The 15319-nt window shown below is 43.2% G+C and overlaps 1 protein-coding gene across 1 annotated transcript in view; it reads left to right on the top strand.

The window, feature by feature from the left end:
* Nucleotides 1-15319, top strand: part of DYNC1LI1 (dynein cytoplasmic 1 light intermediate chain 1) — a 61171-nt gene that overhangs the window by 12247 nt on the left and 33605 nt on the right. Inside the window, exons 2-3 of the mRNA XM_063452223.1 lie at nucleotides 3213-3286; nucleotides 12637-12753. Of these exons, the coding sequence (XP_063308293.1) occupies nucleotides 3213-3286; nucleotides 12637-12753 (191 nt within the window). The remainder of the gene's footprint in view (nucleotides 1-3212; nucleotides 3287-12636; nucleotides 12754-15319) is intronic.

Genomic DNA, 15319 nt, shown 5'->3' with positions numbered 1-15319 from the left:
TAGTGTTCTTTTCCCCCCTCCTCCCCAGTCCCATAGTGTTCTTTTCTCCACACACACACACACACACCGATACACACACCGACACATAGTGTTGATACACTATGTCAAAGGGTTCCACGGGAAAAATTAATTGGGAACCCCTGCTCTACACTATACTTAAAGCAACTCTGTCACTTTTGGGGGGTTTTGCATATTTTGCAAAGACCCCAGATGATGACTTCTCTGCTTGCAGTGCAGAGGCAGGTAGTTTTTACTTACTAGAGCCTGTTGTTGTTGGCCGCTGCCATCTTCAGCTCCTAGCAGTTTACTTGCCCTGAACTGATGTCTGTGGAGGATCCGTCATAGACCAAGCCTTTTTCCCTTTTAACTGTCACTAGACATAAAGCTTGACTGCGTTTGTTCCGCTTTTATGTCAAGTGCAGGAAGAATGCATCAGACAAAATAGTCACTACTTTGTAATTTCTTTCGACTGGGTTGGAATGACAGTGAAATCAAACATGGCTTTAAAAGCATTTCATAAAGATTTAAGCAATCCCATTCACACAGAAGAAAATGTATAAAATCATTAATGGAGACATTGTACAGACTCTGCAAAAAGGCTTAATAAACAAAACTCTTTTCAACGAAGTAAACTATACCCCAAAAATTAGCAAACTCTTTTGTGCAAGAGCAGCACAAACACCTCTCCTCAGTTGATGTAGTTTGCAATCAACAAAAGTACTATGCAAAAGGTTCTTTGTTAGTCAAAGCATATAACTAAATTACACAAATTACACAATTCTCACCTATCCATCAAAACAATTTCAAATGGCACACTGACCGCAGTCCACTCTTTCAAATACTTGGGTATGATGTTAGACCCCAATCTATCTTTTGGCCTGCACATAGAAAACCTTGCATCTAAACTTTATCCAAAACTAGGTGCCCTGTACAGAAACAAATCCTGCCTAAGCCCTTCAGTAAAGGAAAAGATTGTACAGCAAATGCTGATGCCAATCATTGATTATGGGGATGTAGTATATGCATCTGCATCGCAATCCCACATTAATAAACTCAACACATTGTATAACTCGTTCTGCCGATTTGTGCTACAATGTAATTACAGGACCCACCATTGTGACATGCTAAAAGAACTAAACTGGCTGTCGCTGGAATCCAGACGCACCCTTCATCTTTCCAGCCTTGTGTTTAAGAGCTTTTCTGGAAAACTCCCACCCTACTTGAACACAATGCTTTCCCCGGCTGTTCCCACTTCCTACAACCTCCGATCCAGTACCAACACTTTACTTAGTCTACCTCAATAAAAAAAGAAAGCAGCCCGATTCTCCTTCTCCTACAGAGCACCGCATTTGTGGAACGACCTCCCGCACAAATTAAAATCTTCCCTAAGCTTAAAGTCCTTTAAGAGATCCTTCTCTACATACCTCAAAACAGAATGTACCTGTCATGGTTGATTATATATTTCCTACCTGTTCTATGTTAAATGTTGTATATATTGTATATTTTGTATTTTATTGTACACTAACTGTAACAATGCAATGATTTGTGGACCCAGGACATACTTGAAAACAAGAGAAATCTCAATGTATCTTTCCTGGTAAAATATTTTATAAATAAATAACAAATAAGCACTGTTTTACAGTAACATACTTGTATATTAAACCTGGAGAATGATCAGGGCTTTGGTTGGCTGTCTGAATTGTGGACAGCCGGAGTACTCTTGTTTAGGGACAACAATCCTCTCCAACTGCATTCAGTTTGGCCAGATAATTCAAATTTATCACAAGCATGGAAGTCTGCACTTAAAATGGACCGTTTGGGTTCAAAAGTTACAGCAAGGATATGAGGTAGCCTCATCTGGAGCCATTTGGATATTAAAAACGATTTGGTTAACCTGAATAGTAACTTTTTGGAGGTTTGTTAGCCAATTCTTCAAGAGTACAATCTTTAATACGTAGTATATATTGTGTACAGACTGAAGAAAAGAAAGTGACTGACTGAGATTCTAGCCATTTGTCAAATAAACTTCCCTTAAAGTCACAAAACTACATGATGTATTCAATGTAAAATATATTTATATACTCACCTTTCCTCCCTTCCTGCACCACTCTCTTTATGTACTGTCCACCTCTGGGGTGTCCTGCTCGGCTTACTCTCTTCTTTGATTTGCCCTGATTGGGATGCATCCTCAAGCAGGGCAAACTTCCTCAGTGATGTCGGCATGCTGTCTTTATTGCCATCGTGTTGGTATCGGCACAGATTGACATTGTCACTCCATAGCAACCGTAGCGCATGCTCTATGGTTGCTTAGCATGGGAGACCAGTAGGATCTCCTGCAGGATTTCTTTTTCTGCTCTTATTTGTCAGTCAATGCCTCAGCATTTAGTGTCTGCCGAGGCATTGACTGGCCGCTTGGAGAAAAAAACAACGGGTAGGTTTTTCTCCCAATCTATAAATTTGCCACCAAAACTGCTAACGCATTGTATAGATTGAATTTTATGCATAAGAACATTTTCATTACAGGTATCCTTTTAATTGATCTGCCAAAGTGTTTTTGTTTTTCTCCCAATCTATAGTGTGGTGTACATATTCCTTGCACACCAGGAAGAAATGTATTTCATAAACCGATAAGTAGTTTATCACCAAGAGTGTTTACCGTAGTCATCTCTCAGGAATCCATACCACGACTGCTATCCGTTTACACACACACTCAGGCTCACTGTTTAGTGAAATGATGGCTATGTCTCTATATTAAACTCTCGACCAGTCCGTGTGTGCAAAAGTGGGATAAAATTGATAGGCCTCCAGAAAACGCAGCTCCTGTTCTGGGTAGCCTATGATAGTCTTCTCTCCTCTCACGGTGTATTTTCCTCTTATTTCTTCTCTTTTTATTTATTTATATTCCTTTTAACTTTTTGCTAACCATATTGTCCAGTTCTGTGTGTTTGTTTTGAGTTGTGGTTTTGGAATTTGGGGGTGGTAGGGGGAGTTTGGAGAGTAACCTAGTCATACAGCTTCTGGCAAAAAAAAAATCAAACTATCCCTTGTGTACTTTTTTTTTTTTTTTTTCTGACTGCTGAAAAATAACTTTTATTACTTAACTTTTTTTTTTAAACTCCATACAATACATAATACTGTATGTCCTTTGCATATAAACAAAAATGAGAGCTGTTTACTGTGATGAAAAATTCTCATGATGTCTCCTTATGTAGGTCGTCCATTCTTAGTGAGGTTTCCACACGCTCCCGCTCCAAGCTTCCATCTGGAAAAAATGTGCTGCTGATGGGTAAGTGAAGTCAAGTTACCATAACTTCTTTATAAGACACTCGGTTTAGTTTTTTTGTTTTTTCTTTGTTTAACCTGGCTTTCCCTTGTCTGAACTGTATTGTGATGTAATTTGCCAAAACTTTAATATACATTTAATTTTTTTTTTAAATTCTTTATCATTGACATGACTAGGCATACAAACAATATTCAATCATGCATATATGAGCAGTGCGAATACGTACAGCAGAGCAGTGATATGTAACATCAACATTTAAATGCATACGTGACACGTGTTATCCCTTTAGGGCACCGCCGCCTGCCCGGTCAGCTGAAGTCAATGTTAATTTTTGGTGAACAATAAACTAGGTTAACAAGGTATGTGTGTCCTGTATCTCTGATGCTAGGCCCCAGTTCGGAGTGCATACTCTCCTTATGTTTCCCATTTTATGCCTCGATCTAGAGTGGTGTGCCGTTGTGATGGCTCTATTATATCCCTGCCCCCGGGTCCGGTATCCTGCGCTGCTTATTGCGCTGGACCTCCCTGGGCCCCAACCTCATGTACCTGAAGATCCGTGGGATCCCAGGGCCCGAGTGTATCATCCCTGTGTCGCCAGTGCAGAGTTGTCAGGCATGTTAGTGTTTGTCTACTGCTAACAGGTACCCCTTTCGGGATGGGTAGAGGCTACAGACACACAAAGGAAACGTGGAAATAGAACCTTCAGTGAGACCGAAGGCTGTAGAGAAGGCAGGAGCTGAGGCCGACAGGAGCGGAGGGGGAGGGGGGCAAGGGGGGACAGGGGCCACCACAGAACGCGCCCCATCATACTCTAATTACCCAGGGGGCAACTTTCCCACGGTTCCCATATTTTCTGAAATGTCTTTTGGGTGCCCCTTACCCTGGCCGTCAGGTCATCCATGAGGTGGGCTTCTTTAATTCTGTTGATCACACCTCTCAAGGAAGGGGCCCTCTCCTTGAGCCACTCAGCGGCTACTGCCCTCCTTGCTGCCAATGTGATTTTGTGTATGAGCTTTTGCTCGTGTCTGGTCCACCCGTCCATTGGTCTATTTAGTAAATATAGCCATGGATCCATAGCAGGAGCCCTAGAGAAGATATGGGACAATATGTCCTTGACTTGGATCCAGAATCTGTTAATTACGGGGCACCCCCACCACATATGTAAGTTCCCTTCATCCCACAACCTCTCCAGCATAGATCCGTGGGGGTTTTCTTCATATGATATAGCTTAACTGGGGTGGTATACCACCGGAGCATTGTCTACAGATTGCTCCTGAAGCGTAACGCAAACCGATGATGTATTGTTAGCTTCCCAAATGGCTTGCCACTCTATCCCTTCTAGCTCTTCCCTTAGGTCATGCTCCCATTGAGCGGTGTATGTGAGGTTCCCCCATTCCCCAGACTCTGAGCATATGTGTGTGTAGAGGAGAGATATTAAGCCACTAGGCATTTTTTCCCGTATGCAAATATTCTCAAAGAAAGTTTTTGTTTTCCGTGCGGCTGCTTGGATGTGTGGGAGTTTAGCGTATTCCTTTATTTGTAGATATCTAAAAAAGTCAGCAGGTGTCAGGTGATCTCTCTGCCCCAAGGAATCGAATGTGACCATCTCAGTTCCGTTATATAGTTGGCAAATGCGTTGTATTCCCGTGCGTTCTGTGTTTCGGAAATCCCTAGCAGTCCTTCCTGGTCTGAATTCTCTATTTCGCAAATAAGGCGGGGACGGTGCAGATGCCAGCCCGTATCTGGTTGCCGTGGAATCCCATATTTGTATGGAGCTGAGTATTGTCGGGGATGTGACCCTGATCATTGGTCTATAAGTTTTAGGTACCCATATTAGGTATTGTGGCAAATCCGCTCCCACCATGAGAGACTCTATATCTACCCACTTTCTCTCACCCGGGGGTGAGTGCCACATTGCAACCTGTGCGAGTTGGCTTGCGATATAATAGAGATGAATATTGGGTAGTCCTAGCCCCCCCCCCCCCCCCCCCTATTTTTAGGTCTATATAACGTGTGTCGCGATATCCTATGACGTTTGTTTTGCCAGATGAAGGCCCCGATTGCTCGTTGTAAGGGTTGTAGTTGTGACTTAGGGATGTGAATGGGTATTGACTGGAACAGGAACAGAATCCTGGGTAGGACATTCATTTTTACTGCGTGGATACGACCTATCCACGAAATAGGTTTGTCTGTCCATGTCTCTAACTCCCGGATCAGGGTTTTAATAGTCGGTGTAAAGTTGTGATTATACAGCTGTGTTGGTTCCGCCGTTAAGTGTATCCCTAAGTATTTTAAAGCTCTATATTCAATGCGTATGTGGAATGAGTCTCGTAACGAGGCCATTTCGCCCACTGGTATGTTAATGGGAAGGGCGCTAGATTTTATCATGTTGGCTCTATAGCCTGAGATGTCTCCGTATTTCTGTAGGACCCCTTGAAGGGCTCTCATAGAGTTCGCGGGGTCAGTGAGTGTCAGGAGCACGTCATCCGCATAGGCCGAAACTATATATTCGCTTCCCCCCACCTGGACCCCTTTTATCTCTGGATGTCGCCTCAATGCCTGTAGTAGTGGTTCGAGTGAGAGTGCGAACAGTATCGGGGATAGGGGACAGCCCTGCCGAGTCCCATTGTTTAGTTGAAATGGCTTTAGTGGAGCCCCCGAGATTTTCACCTGCGCCCTTACATTCGTATACATGGCCTTTATAAATGTATGGGAGTGGTCGGGAAAACCTATGTGTGATAGCAGTGTGAATAAGTAGGGCCATTGGACCCTATCGAAAGCTTTTTCCGCATCGATTGAAAATAGCAGCGTTGGGGTGTTAGTGACCTTCTGTTTCCATATAATATCTATGTTCCTGCGGGTGTTATCGAATAATTGCCTACCCGGTATAAAACCTACTTGATCGGGGTCTATGAGATATCTGCCTTCATGCGTTTCAATTCCCTAAAGAGTAGTCGCCTTTTCCTTGGAGCATTGAGACCCCTGACATTCAGTGTAGTGAATTGTAGTGTCATGTTCCCGTCCCCACCTCCGCTAACTCCGTCCCGCCCCCCCACCGACCCCGCTGCCCCGCTCCTCAAGGTTGAAGAAGAGAAAAGGGAAAGATAAAAAGGGAAAGGTGGTGAAGACACCTATGAACGTGAAAAGACGAAAACAACGTATATAACAATAACAAAGAGGCAGCGCACCGAACGTACAGCGCCTCAAGCGTCTGGTCTTACTGGTGGCCAGACCATGGCGGGGTTCAGGATCCAGCACCCCCATAGCGTCCAGCGCTGAGAAGAGATGCGGGTCCCAGAGCCTGACTCCAATAAACGCCATGCTGCAAGGTGTATGTGCTTATAATTTTGCAACAATTTTTACTCCTCCTATAATTTACCCAATTTAAGGTCTAGGTAACTGGGACTTGTATGTGGACATAGGGTCCCCCATCCCTAGCCATACTATGTCAAGCGTTCTGCTCTCCGCAGATGAAGGGAGACTCATGTCCTACTCTCTTGGTCTGCTATATGTGTGTCCCAATGTGTGTGTGGGGCTCCCCTCTCCCTTGTGAGTAACCTCATGGGGAGTGAATTCATGCTGGTTTCTGGGACCTCTTAGCTATGAGAATGGTTTGGGGCTGGGCATAGGGGGTTTCGGCCCCTGTCAGGGCTTATCCAATTAGCTTTGTTCGAGGTCGCGGCTCCGTGAGGGCCCCAGGACGCTACCTCAAACCCTCCCCATACGCCCCGCTGGCCCCCCCGGTACCTCTGGCAGTCCAAAATGCCTGTGCTTTCTGGTGTGTCCTATTATTTTTGTTTGCAAATACTACCTCTGTTTCTTTTTTTTTTTTTTTTTTTTTTTTTAAAGATTGTTAAATTGTTTTTCCCCCCCCTATATCTATATGACCTTTGTTGAGGGAGTGGGTATAGGTTTGCTCCCGTGCAAGGGGGGCGGGTGACCCGGGGTAATTTGTATGTGTTGTGGCATTTGGGGGCCTCCATTCTCCTCTCTGTCTATTCCTACCATATACATATGAAGTGCAACTGTTATGTATTGCTTCTCTCTAGGTGACTGTCCGCAAGAGTTCCCCTGGCGGCTCCTCGTCCTCCCCTCCGCCCCCACCCCCTCCACCCGAGCGCCTCCCCCACTGTAGCATGGGCACGACCCCCGTGCATCAGGCAGGCAAAGTGCCAGTCCCATGTGTCCCAGTCCGCATGTCCCACAGTTCCCAGCCCGTCCCGGTAGGTCCTCAGTACCCCCCGCGTTCGGTCCTTAGCTGTAGGACCTTCTTACGCGGTCTCATACCCTCCACCTCTGCCCTCCGTGCAGCATCTGGATGGGCATACCTGAGGTCCCCTCCCAACAAGATGAAATGCTCTCCCTGGGTCCCTGATAGGGATGCGATGATGGCGGTTCCAAAGAGAGACCTCCCCCTTAATATACATTTTAAAGGAGAATCTCCTGGGGGGAAAAAAGCTTGGTTTTCGTTGGGGTTTCTCTTGTATTAAATCCAGAGAAATGACTATTCCTTTTAAAGAGATTTTGCATCCATTTTAAATTACAAAGTCAGTGTATGAAATGAGAGAGGAAAAAAATATTCCCACCTTTTGAAATAAGTTGGAGACTTAATAGACCATTTAGTAGAGTGAGTTATACTAGTCTTTAAAAGTGTTCAAAATGGAGGGGGGAGTGGAAAGGATTTTGTCTGTCTTCAGACATTTGTTACCATATTAGTATATAAAGATTTGCTTATTTGAATTGAAGCTGAATACAAGAACTCAGAAGAGTTCAGAGCGGTGGAAGAATCAGTTCATCTGGTGTCCCCTATAGGAAACCTAAGGGTCGCAACTTTGATTTGTCAAGCATTTTTTTTTTTTTTTTTTTTTTGTGTTGAGCAGAAAATATATCTCTGGCTGTTTTTCATTTTCCTCTCCATTTCAATTTACTTCCTCAACCCTTTTTTCCAGATAAAATTTCAGTCGGGAAAACATTTCTTTGTCATCTGTAACTTGCTATTTATTGACCATGAAAAATTATTTCTACCTTTTTATAAATTCTTTATTTTTGTGGTGCAGAAAGATATGACAGCGCTTATGTGGTACCCCAACGGCATTCCACATGAGTATCAACGACGGTAATAACAGTGGGGTACATGGAATACTTGCACCTTTTTATATAATAATGCAGGATCAGTTCTATTGCGAGTAGTTTATGCAAAAAATAAGTACATGAAATAAGCGCAAGTTACTAAGGATATTCAAATAGATTAAACAATCAGTACTTTCCTCAGGCTTATATGGGATTGTAACTAAGCAGGTTCACGAGTAGTGTGGGGGTAAACCGGGTTAGCTTGCCGTGCATATGGTCTAAAGAAAGCATTAGGATGCATGTCTAGTGTTTTGTGACGGTAGAGTGATCGTGAGTCTCGCTTGTGTAGGGCCTGCTGGGCTAGTGATAGGAATGGTAAGCTGTACCTACATAGGCTGCAGGGCTCCTAAAAATAAGAAATATTGCTATGTCATGATGTTAAATAAGGCAGTATCGCTTTGCAATCTAACAGTGTATGTAAGTTTAACTCGTAACCTGTTAGGTTGTATTGTCATCTTAGGTACTCGTAAACAAAAAAAAGAAAATTCAAGTCAGATATGACAGCTAGAAACTAAGTTACTTGTTCCGTGTGCTCTGTGGCACAGCAGGTAAAGTTTATAAGTCTGTCAGCCAATGCCTATAGAAGGGCAGTTCCGTTTGCCAGTGCTTACTCCGATGGGGGCTTTCTCATGGACCCTGGCCTCCCAGTCGTTTGGCCCAGGCTTCTCTAGGCTCACCTTCCAGCTCATGTCTTGGGTGATGGCGTTGGTGGCCCCCTCTTCGATGATCCCAGGCTGAGATGTCGCTCCAGCAGTGCTCCGCCTGGTGCACCTGTGGGCAGCATCGTGGCTTGCAGCTTGAGTGGGGGTCGGTAGGGTGGTGCTTCGCTGATCGCAGGCTTTTGGGACAGGTGAGTTGCTTGTTTGCAGTGCTTGCTCGAGGAACCGGCTCCTGCGCGTGTGGGAGAGAGTGAGTGCGCCCGGGTGTCTCGGCGCTGTTTCCCGCCATTTATATTTTTGGCGTCTGCGTTGCCGGATGGCTGCCCTGGAGGCTAGAGGTAAGAAGGTGTATTGGCGGCGGCGAGTTGTGGGGCGTATACATGTAGCCAACGCTTTTACCGCTAAATGGTAGGCCATTCCACGTCCGCAAAGCACTGTCCAAAAGCCCCTGCAGATCCGGTCAAAAGCCTCCAGGGGAAGCGTTGGGCTCTGCATCTTGGGCCTTTTCCGAGGCGCCATCTTGACCGCGCTCAGCGGTACATTGCCCCTGCAGACGGTGTAGCCAGTTAGTTCGTCCCCAGGCCTGGTCAGTTCACCCATTTGGGACCGGGATATCCCCCACCGGTCCAAAGGGGGGGCTCGGATGTTAGCGTATCCGTTTGGGGGCACCGGTGTCGGGGAGAGCGGCCGCCTCTCCCCGGCTCCAGCCTCAGTAGGCCGCACTTGGCGTTCCGCTCTCCCGGCCCCGACGGGTTTCGGAGTTGTTCCATTCGATTCCAGGGTGCACCCCCGACATGAATGGTGCACCCTGGTGGGTTCTTGGGCTTTGTAGCCATCGCTTTGACCCCGATTTTTGCCCGCCAGGCAGGAGCTCGTGGCGTCCACGTCTTTACAGCTAGGCTGTCAGGCTCCGCCCCCCTATTTCTACCTTTTTAGACTGGTTCCTCAGCAGAAACTTCTGTTGACTTCTCTGAGCTAAGCCCTGCAGCAAGTTGGAGTGTTCCTGTAAAGTGACTCCTCAGACTTACCTTTCTCCTATTGGTTCCTCTTCTATTCCTTTTTCAGAATGTTCTTCTTATCTCATCTATTTCTCTTTAAAACATAAGACTTTTGACAAAGGTAAATCTTAAGGCAAGCTTCACCTTTTATTAACTTGATGAAGGACATGGAGCTTGCCTTGCTCCAACATTTTGTCACAATTATCAAGCAAAGGGAAAAATACATAAGACCAAGTAGTCCCTACTTTCTCTTGTGTTTTTATAGAGAAATAATAAAATAAAAAAAAAACACTCTGATAGTGGAAGAGAAGAGGAAGCCATAGGCAAAAGGCGAAGTTTGAGGTAAGTCAATTCGATATGGTACTTTTACATACAGCTATCCTTCAGAGGCCACGTAATATTGGGTAGTATGAGACATGCTGAATCTTTTATGAAAAAAAACCTCAATATATCAACCATACATATGGAAGACTAAACGGTAATCCCCTATGGGCATAGGCTGAATTCCGTAGGTTATACCCCAGTTTTACTAGAGATGCCCAATTAGGGACTCTTCTCTCTCCCAGGACACAGAGTAGGTAAATAGAGCGTTAATAAGTGAGCCTATTGCAGATGTGGCGTTCGGTGTCCAGATAAATCAGGTTCAAGTATGTGCAAGGTGACCCAGCCACATGTGCCCCTGTCAGGGAAGGAATACACTAGTCCCAGAGTCTAAATAACCAAAAATGTGAGGGACCTTAACATTATAAGTAAAATCGATAAGAGCAAATAAGGAAACAAGAAGAATATTATGAGGTAGCCGTATAATGTAAAGTGTATTCGGTTTACAGTGGTGAATTGTGGGAGACTTGGGAGCGAAGAGGGAACTTTGTTATCCTTGTAGGGTCTAGGCGAGTCAGAACAGATCTTTCTGCTCCCAGGGGGCCAGTGAGTTGTAACTTCTGTAGGTGTGTCTCCAGCTCTAAATAGCCAGCTTAGAAAGGCAAAATATGCAGTCAGATTTCGCCATCTTCGTCTGTTTAGGTGGTAGGAGGCCTGCAACTACGCATCTGACATAGTGTGGTGCATCAGCAGGACCCACGGACTCTGGGACACAATGTAATTTCAGATTATACTTTCTCTGTTGCTCCTCAAATGCATCCACTTTGTCCCTGGTTGCGCGCTCCTGCTGTTTCAGTTCTCCAAGCTGCCTTTCAATCAAGGCAAGTCGTGTATTGTGTACTGGTAGAGGCTTCCGTAGTGTGACTCTAGCAGTGGCTCCCTCTATGGCTCTTTTTTTAAAGTAGGCCATATCAGTGGCTATGTTTTTGCGAAGGTCTGCCAGCATGGTTTCAAGTATTCCTGTTACTGGCTCTTTGCATAAAGGTTTCTTGGGTGGAAACCCGAGTGTTGGGCCTAGTGATTGACCCTCTCCGAAATCTATCATCCAAGGAGTAAACGGAACCTTTGTCCAGCACCATCTTGTCCCATGCGGCCTTTTGCAAGATCTGCAGCAGTTCGCCGATATCTTGGTTGTTAGGGCTTTTTCCCGACTTTAATTTTTCCACCCCATTATCGTGCCAGGCTGGTTGGCAATGTAGATAGCTGGCTATGTGCACAATTTTCACCAAAACAAGCCGTTTTTGCGAGCACTCTGTTCCTCTGCTAGTTCCGCCCCCCCCCCCCCCCTAAATGTTAAAATTGTAATTTGTAATATAGTACAATTTAACAATTGTTACAAACCGTATATTTCCATCTTATTGTATTCATTATAAACTGCTGGATTTAAATAACTTTAGCTATGCAGCACTCCCTACACTCCTCCACCCCTTTGCCCTTCTTGATACCCTGCAAAGCAATTATACTCCTCCGAGAGATTTAAATGTCACAATAGCATCTCCTAACTGATATTGGTGGTGTGATATTGTGCTTGCTGTACATTAAATCAACGCCAAGAGAGCTGACCTTTTTAAACTTGGAAATGCTATATCCAGCTGTTGGGTATTAAATATTTTAGTGATAATTGCAGTTCTGCAAACCGTGTACTCACTCATTCAGTTGTTTTTTTTATTTTATTTTTTGCTTTGGCAATTAAGGATTGATACTAAACAACGTCTCATATAGGATTCCTTATTATTGAAAAATGTGTGGAGGATTTTAAAAAATAAATCTAAATGGAATCTGTGCTTTTATATCTTTTTAAAAATGTTTTATTTGTAATGGATATATATATATATATATATATATATATATACTTAGTGATTTGAGATTTATTTTTTTGCTCTCTGTATCTCATTCGTTAAAAGTGGAGTATGATTATTTTTATTTTTTTTATTTAAAGAAGGAAAATTCTTACCTGTTTAGATATTGCATTATACAGTACCTTTTAAATAACATTCCAAGCAACTGGATAGCTTTAATGTGTGTTAAGTCATGATAAAATCATTTTTTAGTTTTTCTTTGTAACACTTACATGAACTGTGTAAGTTACTTGGCAGCAGATTGCATCCTACCTTAGTAATATCTTATACACTGTGTGGTTATTGATCTTTAATTTCTCATTAGTATTCATCATTTTTAAATGTAGGCGAAGATGGTGCAGGCAAAACAAGTTTGATCGGAAAACTTCAGGGAATTGAGGAGTACAAGAAGGGGAGAGGGATGGAGTATCTCTATATAAATGTGCATGATGAAGATCGAGATGGTGAGTGGGGTTTTTATATAATGCATGTTGTTTTTTTACGCTTTCAAAGGTAATGCAAGCAAATGCATATACTTTTGTAAATTAAAGGGACATTGTAGTCATCAAAACAACTTTTGGCTTAATGAAGCAGTGTTGGTATATAAATCATGCCCCTTTAGTCTCACTGGTCAACTATCTGCCTTTGAGGAGATAAATGACATTTGTCTGTTTATGTACCCTTAGCCACACCTCCCCTGGATGTGACTGACAGCCAGTGTGGGGGAAAAAAAAGGTTTAATTTTCAGATATTAACTTGCTTTACATGTTTTAGCTCCTGCTCTGTAAATGTAAAATTTTTATTAAATACAGAAGGTTTCTGCAAGGTCTAGCAAGCTATTAACCATGCAGGAGACAATATTTTCTAAATTAAACAAACTGTGCTATAAAGGAAGTGTCATAATCGATCTACCTTTAAATGAAGTGTTTATGGAAGGCTGTGCATGTGGCAGGCAGGGAGGTGTGACTAGGGTGCATAAACAAAATTATTTAACTCCTAAATGACAGAGAATTGAGCAGTGAGGTTGCAGGGGCATGACCTCTACACCAACACTACTTAATTACGCTAAAGTTGTTTTGGTGACTTTAGTGTCCCTTTTAAGTGCAATGATGGTGTATTAGTTTCACAAAATCATGTATTAACCAGAATTTCAGATCTTGCGCTAGTAGTAAAGTCTTAAAGTTACTAGCTAAAAGGCATAATCACAACATTCATATAAATAAAGATTATCAGTTTGTGAATAATCTAATGTTACCGTGGGGCTTGTCAGTGCATGTGAATGCTGTAGTCTATATATGACTTGTCCATGTATTGGAATTTATGCATGGATGACTGTGTGCATAGGTGTATTGCCTAACCTGTTTGATATTTTGTTTTGGGTCAGTGACATGTGATGTCATGATAAACTGGGTGCAAGCAGCAGCAACAGAAATTATAATCTTTATCGGAGCATTGAAGATCTGACGGCAAAACAAAATGTACAAATATTACTGCTGAATCTCCAATTTAAAAGCACATTAGTATATGCTTCAAATTTGTCTGGCAGGCGTACTTGATCTTGGTTATACACCAAAAATAAAATGCATCCTCTCCCTCCCCACATCTTCTGTTCACTCAAGGAAAGGTTACCAGAGCAGAGCGAAAAAAGGTATCTTTATTCCCAACTGTATGTACATCTCTTACTGCTCCTTCAATTCCTTTTGCATACCTCCCAAGTGTCTCTATTTAGGAGGGACAGTCCCTGTTTTGGACCAACGTCTCTTTTCTACTACCGTAATGTCCCTCTTTTGTAGGAGCTCCATATTTTTGGTGTGTAGAGTATATAACAGAGCTCCCCAGCAATAATACAGTAATCTGTCTTTAGTTCCTGTCATTATATCCTGAAAAGCATTGGCTTTCATGACATTGGGGCGTAATGACAAATCATAACATCAGTGTCCCTCCACTCCCCACAAGTAATACTCTGCCTGATCTGATCAGGGGTCTGCTTGCCCCCCCCCCCCCCCCCCCGGCAGTCCAACAGCAGCTAATCTGGTGCCATCGGAGTCAGTGTCACAGCCAATGAATTCTAACATTGGGAGATGGGTTGATGGAGTTGGTGTTAGAGGGATGGGGGGGAAGTAACCAAGGCGTGGGTCACAGTAGAGTGACTTCTCTGATATATCTGACAGTGACACACTTACTGCATCAGATATAGAGCCCCTAAGTGAGCCTTCTGGTGACTATTCTACAGCACACAATCAAAATGGAGGCGCACTGTCAGCGATTAACTGGGTACCACCTCTGAAAATGCCAATTTTGGCAACTCCTGGCATAATTTGTGAATAAATACAATTTATTTTAAACTATTTATGACAGATGGTGTATTTTGAGCATATAGCTGTGCAGAGTAATTTGTATGCCAGACAATATTTCACTACTAATACTCACTATCGCGAAATATCTGGTACTCCACTGACCACACTGAAATGAGAGCATGTTGTTAATTATTGGGATTGTTTATAAAATAAAAAAAACATGCATTTGGTGTTTAAATTAAGAATTTAAAATATTTTATAAGTTGTGCAAAAACTGCTCTGTGACACGAAGTGCTGGCCCTTGGGTACACAGACAAAAATACTGTATACATGTTGTCCATATGTCACGAGTGCAGTGCCAGTGTCTGTTTGCTTTATCCAATTTCTAAGTTGAAAGGGGCATCTACTATATTTGGCCCTGTGACTTGCCAACAAGACCTGGAAAACAAGTACACGGGGCACTGTTATTCATGAGACTATGTTAAATAAAACAAATATTGAGGCTTTATTACACGAACACATCAGGATCTGAAAAAGCACAACGGCTAGAATAACCACTAAATGTGGCCAGCATTTTTACCTTACAGAGAGTTCAAAGAAGGGCTACTAAACTGGTTCATGGATTGCAGAATAAAACTTACCAGGACAGGTTAAAGGATCTTAACATGTATAGCTTGGAGGAAAGGCGAGACAGGGGGGATATGATAGAAACATTTATATACATAAAGGGAAT

Source organism: Pelobates fuscus, chromosome 4 (genome assembly GCF_036172605.1).
Source record: "Pelobates fuscus isolate aPelFus1 chromosome 4, aPelFus1.pri, whole genome shotgun sequence".
In the NCBI taxonomy this organism is placed as follows: domain Eukaryota; kingdom Metazoa; phylum Chordata; class Amphibia; order Anura; family Pelobatidae; genus Pelobates; species Pelobates fuscus.
This window is presented reverse-complemented; position numbering and strand designations above follow the sequence as displayed.